This window comes from Quercus suber, unplaced genomic scaffold (genome assembly GCF_002906115.3).
Source record: "Quercus suber isolate HL8 unplaced genomic scaffold, Cork oak 2.0 scaffold_161, whole genome shotgun sequence".
In the NCBI taxonomy this organism is placed as follows: Eukaryota; Viridiplantae; Streptophyta; class Magnoliopsida; order Fagales; family Fagaceae; genus Quercus; species Quercus suber.
This window is the reverse complement of record NW_027069622.1, coordinates 496,220-507,079: the sequence shown is the minus strand read 5'-3', so window position 1 is coordinate 507,079 and position 10,860 is coordinate 496,220. Positions and strand designations below refer to the sequence as shown.

The window sequence follows — 10,860 nt, the reverse complement described above, 5'->3', positions numbered from 1 at the left end:
AAGCTTGTTCTTGGAAACTTGAACCCCGACCCTTCCCCCTACACCCCACAAGCACTTATACTTGTGGAGTAACAACTGCACCAAGAGTGCGCTGTAGTTTTGGAGGAATTCTTAAGTGAATAAATTTTTTTTTTTGGTAAATTACGAAGTTGGTCCCTATCCTTTATGTTACATTTCAATTTGATCCCTAATTTTTAATTGTGTTAGTTTGGTCCCTAACCTTTTAGTATTGTGTCAAAATGGTCTCAACTGTTAAGTGATAAATGGAAAATGTTGACATGACTAACAGTCAAAATAAAATATTATTTTTTACATTACATAACTTCCACATACGCTGCCACATGACATTAATTATAAATATCAACAATTTCTAATTTACTATAACTCTCTCTCTCTCTCTCTCTCTCTCTCTCTCCTCAGACTCCATGACAGAAACTCTTTAAGCTCCTTCAGTTAGGCCAATCAATTGAATACAAATTGGACTAAAATGAAAGTTTTTTGTAAGATTCTTTTCAGAAGAAAATAAGCTAAGGAAACAAATACAATCACCTCAGAATCGAATACCCACTTGAGATCAATATTGTAAAAGATTCTTTAAAAAAAAATCAATACTGTAAAATAGACCCAAACTAGCAAACAATGTAAACAAGATTAAAATCGAAAATAAATCAAGTACAAACACGGATCTTTAAAAATTGGAATGATTATACAAAGAAAAAAAAAGAGAGAAATTGTTAGACCAACCACGAGCTATAAGGTGATGCTCTAGATGCTTCCGTACATTTTCGTCGGAAAGTTTGTATAATTGTATTTGTAAGGTTGATTGAACTTTCAATATTGTCTCTCTCTAACTCTCCCATTCTCACTATTTCCCTTAAAACCAAATTGACTTGCCATTACATAAGGCACCAGGCAGTAGCCATGATCATAAAATGAAAATCAAAGAAAATTATCAAACCTGTTACATCACTAGAGGTACTGGTAGCATTGCTTTCATCGCACAGAACATTGTTCATTGTGCTGTGAATCATTGCGTGCGCTTCGATTGTCATTTGGTAAAGGAATATCTTTGATGGGTTACTCGTGTTTGGTCATGGTGTTAATCAAGGAAAGCCTATGCCAGGCTGAGACTTATGGCGTTTGATTTCATGGATTTCAGAGGTGTGGGTGATGGGTTCACTAAGAACACAAAGGCCATTAAGGACTTTTTTTTTTCTTTTTTTTAATTTCTTTTTAACGTTGACGTGACAGTACACGTAGAATGAAAATAATATTTTATTTAGACTTTAACCATTACAGCATTTTTTATCTATCACTTAATGGCCGAAACTATTTTGACACAATACCAAAAAGTTAGGAATCAATTTGACATAATTAAAAAATTAGAAACCAAATTAAAATATGACATAAAAAATAAGAACTAACTTTGTAATTTATCTTTCTTTTTTTTTTTTTTTTTACTTGAATTCGTGTATCTCCTAGCTATGTTTCTTTTGAAAGTAAGTGCTGTGTCATACATTCCAAACTCCTTCAACTTTGTCATCTAAGCAATTGGGAATGAATTTTTTGGCCTCCACTTGTGATATGGATATGAACTTTTGGTCTCATCCAAAATGATGTATGTGTTTTGGACCCACTTGCTAGTAAATTGCTGGCATGTGGATATGTGTACCACTTGTATTAATTTTTTCATGGCTTGATTCAATTGTTTTGTACCTAAAGAAATACCTGCTTTAACTACCCTGTGCTTATGTAATACTTGCTTCCTAAAAGATTTTAGTTACCTTGTTATGCTGGCTTCTCTTTGGTTATGTGCATCATGTTTTTGATGTGTGCATGTTCTGTTTTAAAATCCTCCATTAGGATTTCCTTGATTTTTAAGATCTTTGGCTGTGAGATGCATGAATAAGTATGGAAAATGCTGAAGTCATAAACTATTTTACAAACAGACTAATTCAAAAATATGATATTTAAAAAAAGAGTAGATGCTAAACCACAATAATAAGCCAATTGTTATTTAACAATACCACTAATTAAGACAAGTATTAACATGTAAAAGATAGAATACCAGTCACTTATTCTAGGGGTACATAATAATTCTCCCTAAAATGAGTACATTTTGCGCAATAATCTTGAGATTGAAGTATTAGCTTCTCACCCATTAATAACTCTCCAAAGGAAGGCGAGGCTTGAGTACAACGTCAAGTGGATTGACCTTAGGTAAGGCAATTCCTGGTCCTTCAAGCATGTCCACCTTCACACTTGCCATGGTTGTCATATCAAATCCTTGAAGCACACGAGCTAGTGCCAAGTGAACTACTTGCATGCCATATGTGATTGCCGGGCATGACCTTCTTCCAGAACTGAATGGAATATACTCAAAATTTTGACCCCTAACATCAATGTTTGCATGAGTTGTCATAAATCTCTCTGGTTGGAATTCAGATGGGTTGGACCACACACGAGGGTCTCGTTGCAACTTCCATATGTTAACGAGCAAACGAGTGCCCTTTGGAACAAAATAGCCACCAACAGTACAATCTTCCATGGCCTCACGTATTCCTGTGAGGGGACCGGTGGATACAAACGTAAGGTTTCCTTAACAATGGCATGGAGGTATTTTAAGTTCTTCATATCAGATTCTTCCACCCATTTATCTTTCCCTACGTGCATGTCTAGCTCTTCTTGGGCAGCCTTTAGCACACTTGGGTGGTTTAAAAGCAAGGAGATTGCCCATGTTAGTGTAGTAGATGTGCTTCCCGCTCCTGTAAGGAGGAGAATCTGCCAAAAACACAAACGCATATACAACAATAAATTATCAATTGTTCCAAAATCTTGAATTATTAGGAAATAATGAATTTAATATACACCCTTAAATTGTGAACCTAAATTGCCTTATTAAATGTGCTTCACATATGGTAATTTTTTTAATGAAAGATAAAGTGGAGATGGAATTTGAACTGATAATATCCTCTTTTGATATTATGATAAATTTTAATTATTCCAAAAATTTGAACTATNTGAAGTCATAAACTATTTTACAAACAGTTAATATGGTGTATAGTTATTGGTAAATAAAAATATGATATGAATGGTAATCCCAAATGAGAACCAATAAAAATTTGTCACATCAATATTTTGTAAAAATTTTGTAAAATAGTTTGCATCTATAACATTACTCAATAAGTTTATGCCAAGATGGAATTATTAATAATAAGCTCTAATCATTTGGCTTAGATATTGTGAGCACCTAAGTTTCAGCTTTAAGCTCTATATTTGTTCTTTCAGCTTGAAGGATATGTGATACGAGTATTTATTAAGTCAAAGAATTTATTTAAATCCCTTATTATGAGTTGAAACGTTTGATGAGAAATGTTGCATGCATATTGAAACTATTACTAATTTCAAAAATATGATATTTAAAAAAAGAGTAGATGCTAAACCACAATAATAAGCCAATTGTTATTTAACAATACCACTAATTAAGACAAGTATTAACATGTAAAAGATAGAATACCAGTCACTTTATTCTAGGGGTACATAATAATTCTCCCTAAAATGAGTACATTTTGCGCAATAATCTTGAGATTGAAGTATTAGCTTCTCACCCATTAATAACTCTCCAAAGGAAGGCGAGGCTTGAGTACAACGTCAAGTGGATTGACCTTAGGTAAGGCAATTCCTGGTCCTTCAAGCATGTCCACCTTCACACTTGCCATGGTTGTCATATCAAATCCTTGAAGCACACGAGCTAGTGCCAAGTGAACTACTTGCATGCCATATGTGATTGCCGGGCATGACCTTCTTCCAGAACTGAATGGAATATACTCAAAATTTTGACCCCTAACATCAATGTTTGCATGAGTTGTCATTAGAAAATTTTGATCGTTTAATCTAACAGACAAAAACAAAGAAATAAACTAAGGGGGTGGTGGTAGTTAGCTAGTACTAGAGAAAGGCTATCTCTTCATTTAAAATTTTTGTTAATTAGAGTAACCACCAAATTTCTCAAAGGAAATCAATTACTAAGTGCATATTTTCTAATAATATAAGTACAATTTGTGCCAAGACTTTTATAGTTTAATTAACATCTCCTAATGCTAACACTAATGACGGCTAAGGTTTAAATCTCGTCCTCACAACTTTCAAATTGTACCTGAAAAAAATTCAAATCACGTGCATTCTTAGCCTTAGGGACCCAGAGAAACCAAACAAACCTGAATTGAAAGGTCACAGGCATATTTGAATATAATGCCACCTATCATATAAATTTTAAGTGTCCTCTTTCTATGTTCAATAATATATTCTATAGTCCACTCAAATTTTGGGACTAAGACTTTGTTTTTGTTATTCTTTTATTAGCTTATATCAAGTAGAATAATAATGTTATGTTTGGTTGAGTGGATTTTGGGATGATGGAAAATGAGGAGAAAAAATTGGTGAGAGAGTGACTTTTTCAGCCGTTTAGTATGGAGGAAAATGGAGAGCATGGAAAGAGGCCTACATATTTTGATCCGTTCAAAATGGAAGGAAAATGGAGATGAAAACGGGAGATGTAAGATCAGTTACCATTTTTTTCCTTTGTTTCCCAAATTGATGGGAGACAAAAACGAGACAGCCCCACAATGTTTTCTCATGTGCTTCTTTGAGTCCTTTGTCAGTTTGGGTACAATTTTTTTTTTTTTTTTTTAGTTTTTTAAACTAAATTATTTGAAAAGGCTGTACCTAAATAATGGCTGTTATCTAAAATCTTGTCTTCATAAATTATAAGCTTATGTTATTTAGTTAAATTAATGGCTGTTATCTTTGTGATTTTGAAAAATGCAAATTGTAAATTAGTTTTATACTGGAAAGATTGATTAAACTTTTAATTTTTTTTTTTGAAATCACCATGCTTTTAATATTAGTTTTTTATTACTTATTTATGCGTTACTATTTCTTTTTTTTTTCTAGATTTTCATTTCCCAATTTTTTTTTTTTTTTTAAATCTTCTGGCAGTAAACTACTTAGAAGAAGAGAAGAAAAAATAATGAGATGTAATGTAATAGCCCATGTTTTAAAGGCAAGACCAGACTCTTTTTTTAAATTAAAAAAAAAAAGGGGGGGAAAACTACTATCATTCACAAAAGAGAAGCACTAATTTACATCAAAAGAAAAAGCCTCTAGGGGAGGAGGAAGAAGATCTTCGATCTAGCTAAATTATATCATTAGAAATAGATTTAACAAACTTAGCTAAAAAGTACGTCACTGATTAATTTAACCAGTTCGACCAAGATTTGGATCCAGACTAATTAAGTCCACGAAAAAATATAAAGGGGGTCAAAAGACTCAAAACTGGTTAAACCAAGGTTTTGACCATTAAAACCAACTTTGATTCCAGGTGTTTATCGATTAAACTCTTTTTCGTTTTCTTTTTTAAAAAAAGGTAATGATTTTGACCAATTGTTTAATAATTAAAAAGTTAATTTTAAAAAAATTATATGTTCAACCCATATAAAAAAAAAAACTCAACATTTAATTAAAGAATATGCAGGCTCACCTAAAAAGAAGCCAACACATAGTCCGTTTAGATTAAGGAGAAGAGAGATGGAGTAGAGTAGAATTTGCTCAAAATTAATTTATTTTCAGCCAACTCTACTCTACTCCCTATCCTTTTCCCTCAATCTAAACAACCCCTAACCATTGAATGTTTTCTCAAAAAAACCAAAAAATAATTATTGAATGGTGGCCCGCTAGACTCACAAAATAAAATTATTTCTTTGTGAACTGTGGTATTTTCAATAAGCGACTTTCAAAAAGTCCTTCTCACAAAATAAGCCCCTCATGCTCATCAAATAAATACAGTGATTTTGCCCATAAATGAATCACTCTGAACTCACTTTAAAATTTGAGATGATACTTAACAGGATTAAATTTTTATAATTCTCTCTTCTAGGCAAGGTTTTCAGACCCGGACCGTTCATCGAACCGTAAATAGAAGAGGTTCAAGGTTTTTGAGGTCGGACCGAGGTCGAACCGTGATCGAACCTTGATGACGTCATAATTAATTTATTAATTATTTAAAATATAAATAAATACTTTTAATTAGTACAAATAGAAAAATTAACTAAAATAGTCCAATTAGATAAAAGAGGTATCTTTATATTTTTCATATTATAATTTTGACAAGGCAAACAAAAAATATCAAAGCTTAAGCAAACATATATATAATATTTATTTTCTTATTTTTATGTTGATTAGTTAACCGTGTGATAATAATAATAATAACAATAATAATAACTTTAGAAGGACGCTAACCTTAAATAACATTAAAAAAAAATTTAAAAAAAAAAAGGGGAGGAAAAGAAGAGGGACACCTATTGTTTAAAAGGACCTCAATATTGGCGGATGAGAAAAGTTAAAAAAATTTGAATGGTCAAATCTTACTATTAGTCTACTGAGCTTCATGAGGTCACGTGGTAGTGGTTTTGTCAGGCAAAACAGTGGGCACACTTAACAAAAACAAGAATACAGCTATACAAGTTATTAGTGCACTACTCAGTCAAAAACAAGAAACAAGAGCTAATATGAGGAGATGGGTTTCTAGCTGCTGCCTGCTGGGCGAAGCGTGGCCGAGAAGGAGAAGAAGAAAATAGGAGGTGGGGATGATCGGAAAGATATACTACCAGAAAATTAACAGTGATGTTAGCAATCGCACCAACTTGGCTCTCTGTTTTCTTTTTCTCTCTCGCAATTTGTTTTTTTATTTTTTATATTCAAATTCTTTATGGACTGACTCCTATTTTCCGGCCAAATAAGATCTGTTTTCCGGCCAAATATAGTAAAAAAAAATGGAACCGTGCGAACCTTTAAAACCGTCCACGGTTCTCTGAACCGTACGGTTTGACCGCGGTTCGAGCGATTTCATGCATTTTTCACATAGAGAGGTTCTCAGTTCTAAAAGAACCGGAATAACAAGGGGTTCACGGTTAACCGGGTCGGACCGTACGGTCCGATCCGGGTCTGAGAACCATGCTTCTAGGTCCAAAATTGAGCAATGTCATGTTGCATGTCTTTTTCTGCTGCCACATAACTCAATTATGCAACAATTATTGCATACAAGTATGTACATTTTTGAAAAGTTTATAATAACAACGTACCAGTGCTGTTGCCTTGACAATAATGTCGCGGGTATGCCCCGAAATCTCAACATCCTCCGGAAAGCTTGATAGCATCACGTCCATGAAATCGCTATCACCATCACTCTTCTGCTCTAGTTCAAAATTGAGCAATGTCATGTTGCATGTCTTTTTCTGCTGCCACATAACTCAATTATGCAACAATTATTGCATACAAGTATGTACATTTTTGAAAAGTTTATAATAACAACGTACCAGTGCTGTTGCCTTGACAATAATGTCGCGGGTATGCCCCGAAATCTCAACATCCTCCGGAAAGCTTGATAGCATCACGTCCATGAAATCGCTATCACCATCACTCTTCTGCTCTAGTCGTTTCTGAAGATGTTCAGCAAGCCAAATCTCAAGCACCGAGTCAAGTTCCTTAGCAGTCCTCTTCATGGAACTCACATGACCTCTATGGTCCATCCATTCAAGATGTGGAAAAGCATCGGACAACACAAACACGCCACTAAGATAAAGAGCCTCTTTAATGGCACTTCGGAAACGGCATGCCTCACTCTTTTCTTCACCATATGTGGTGGCAGAAAATCGCTTACCAACAATTATCCGAAGGCTGATATTGAAGGTCATGTGGTCAAAAAACTCACTAATAGTCACCACCTTGTTGTTTGTACAAAGCAAGTGCAAGTTTTTGATCAAAGACTCCACTTCTGAGCAGGGGCGGAGCCAGAGGGGGGCGAGGGGGGGCACCTGCCCCCTCTGACTCCTCCTAAAATTGTTATGAATATGTAATCTTAAAAAAAGACTGGCATAGAGAAAAAAACTAAAAAAGAACTTGGTTGAAACTTAAAAGTGATTATGACACAAAAAAAAGAAAAGTAAAAAAAGTTTTCTCAGACGCCAAATCTATAACCTTTTCACCTATTTTACTGTTCTTTTAGTGGCTTTCATCTTATCTCAAGTTTGACCCCCTGTTTCACAATTTTTTTCTTTTTTCTTTTTTATTATTTTTTTTACCATTTTTACTGTTAAGGATACTTTTCACAGTATTTTATTGTTGAGTGATGCTAGAGTTACTATAAATTTTATTACTTATATCTTACAAATTGGTATGTTACCAATCACAGAAAATAATTCCAAACATTTATTTATTATAATTTAAATAACACTAATCACATTTTTACCACATCAGTTTGTAAACTTTTTGTTGTAAATTTCGTAGTATGAATTGGTTATTTTTTAAAAATTTATTTTAATAATATGAAATATATTTATTTTCTTACAACTATTTATTTATTTTGTTATTATTATCGATTAATATTTTTTAGATCAATTTCAGTTTGAATAATATCTTTTAATTTTGCCCCCTCTGAATCAAAATTCTAGCTCCGCCACTGCTTCTGAGAATCGAACATGCTTGAGCTTTTCAAGCCTATGGCTCGAGAGAAGCTCAAGAGTGGCCATCTTTCTCACATCACGCCAATATTGACCATAAGGAGCAAGAGCAAATGTAGCATTGTTGTAAAACAAGTATTTTCCAACTGCAATGCTTGCCCTTGTAGCAAAAGTTTTGTCATGGGTAGCGAGGAATTCCTTTACCATCTCACAACTACTCACCACCAACATTCGATGGATACCCATTTTGAGTGAGAAGAATGAGCCATATTTATCGGCAATGTAAGATAAAGAGCCTCTTTAATGGCACTTCGGAAACGGCATGCCTCACTCTTTTCTTCACCATATGTGGTGGCAGAAAATCGCTTACCAACAATTATCCGAAGGCTGATATTGAAGGTCATGTGGTCAAAAAACTCACTAATAGTCACCACCTTCTTGTTTGTACAAAGCAAGTGCAAGTTTTTGATCAAAGACTCCACTTCTGAGAATCGAACATGCTTGAGCTTTTCAAGCCTATGGCTCGAGAGAAGCTCAAGAGTGGCCATCTTTCTCACATCACGCCAATATTGACCATAAGGAGCAAGAGCAAATGTAGCATTGTTATAAAACAAGTATTTTCCAACTGCAATGCTTGCCCTTGTAGCAAAAGTTTTGTCATGGGTAGCGAGGAATTCCTTTACCATCTCACAACTACTCACCACCAACATTCGATGGATACCCATTTTGAGTGAGAAGAATGAGCCATATTTATCGGCAATGGCTCCAAGAATTTTGGCCATTGGCTCTTGGCCTCCTAGAAGATGAAGGTGGCCAATGATTGGTAGTGCCCCAGAGGGTTCAGGGATTTCAATGCATTTGGTGTAACCCCTCTTGGTATTTGGTTTGATGTTTAAGGCAATGAAGATTACTGTCAAAGTAAAAAGCCCTAAAATAGTTAGGATATGATAACAAAACTCCATGGTGGTCTTAAGAAGTTGGGATGGTAAGTTGTGTGAGAGTTTGTAGTGTATTTATAGTACCAGTATCACAATCCAACCCAAGTAAAGGGTTAACCACGTTTAGAATATTTATCTTGTTACTTTTGCGAAGGAAATTGGATTACAAACACTATGCTATATCTTCCAAAAAGAGAGAACCTATATTCTCATTCAAGTAACTAAATTATGTAAAGACAAACTTGGTAATTCAAGTCCCATTCATGTAAAAAACTAAAAATGTTGGACAAATTAAAACATACGTTTGGCCTCAACTATTAATTGAGCTAAGCTCAAAGCCTCAAACACATATTCTTGAACAAATTTGTGAGTATGAGGCTTGATTTGAGCGTGTGTATATATATATTTCATGTTGGATTGTGTAAGTTTGTAATTAAATTCATATAAGATGTCAAAGTAGACTGACTATACTGAACCGGAATGATAAATGTTCTTTTTAATTTATATCAAGCTCTGCGCCATATGAACATGTCAAGTGATCAAAGTATACTTTGTAGAAATCTAATATTACCATGACTAAATGAGTGGTCATAGTAGACAACTTTATTTATTCAAAAATGAAGTTGTTTTTTCAGTGTGCTAAGTCAGCTCCAACTTAGATATCTTTCATGCTTGGAAAGCCTTGTGACCATTTGTTAACTATTTTTGAAATCTTATATAGTCTCCATTCTCCAATGCATGATGTCTTCTAAGGCTCATTTGAAATCTTATATGGTCTCCAAAGCATGATGTTTTCAAACTATATTCAATTAACTTCTGTCAACTGTCTTCCATCAAAAAAAAAAAAAACTTCTGCTGACTATGAAAGGAGTAAAATTCAAAACACAGGCAACATTTAAGCACTTAATCATTTAAAAATTACTAAACCCCTAGAAAATAACAGTCCAAAACAAATTTAAAAAGTATTCAACATACACTCTCCAAACATACCCCTCTTTCTTTTCTCATTTCATTATGACAAACACAATTTTAGAAAATCAAAGTCTGTCTTCAATTTTCATCCTATATTGGCCCTTAGTTAGAATATTAGATACCTTTTCTTTTCTATATGCTTAGCTTTAATTTAGATATAACATTTTTCGAAGTAGATCTTAATCTTATTTTAAAAATATAACTATCAAGACACACCCATGTCATATATATTAATAATTTTCAACCTTGATCCTAATGTCTATCTAAATTTGAAAATGACTGGTTATTGATATTTCTTCGAGTTGTAATAATTTTATTAAAGGATTAAAGTTCACTCAACAGATATATAATAAATGTATTTATTAAATAAAGCATTATAATAGACAAAATTGTAAGTATCTCACATGGAGTTGTTTGCTCAATTTTGAATACAA

At 33.6% G+C, this 10,860-nt stretch overlaps 1 protein-coding gene across 1 annotated transcript; it reads right to left on the bottom strand.

The window, feature by feature from the left end:
* Positions 1 to 2,067: 2,067 nt before the first annotated feature.
* Positions 2,068 to 9,487, bottom strand: LOC111990448 (dimethylnonatriene synthase). Its single transcript, XM_065777677.1, is given in 4 exon segments — positions 2,068 to 2,574; positions 2,577 to 2,781; positions 7,374 to 7,781; positions 8,948 to 9,487. Coding segments are annotated over 4 exon segments (1,557 nt in total). The 5' UTR covers positions 9,479 to 9,487; the 3' UTR covers positions 2,068 to 2,161.
* Positions 9,488 to 10,860: the final 1,373 nt, after the last annotated feature.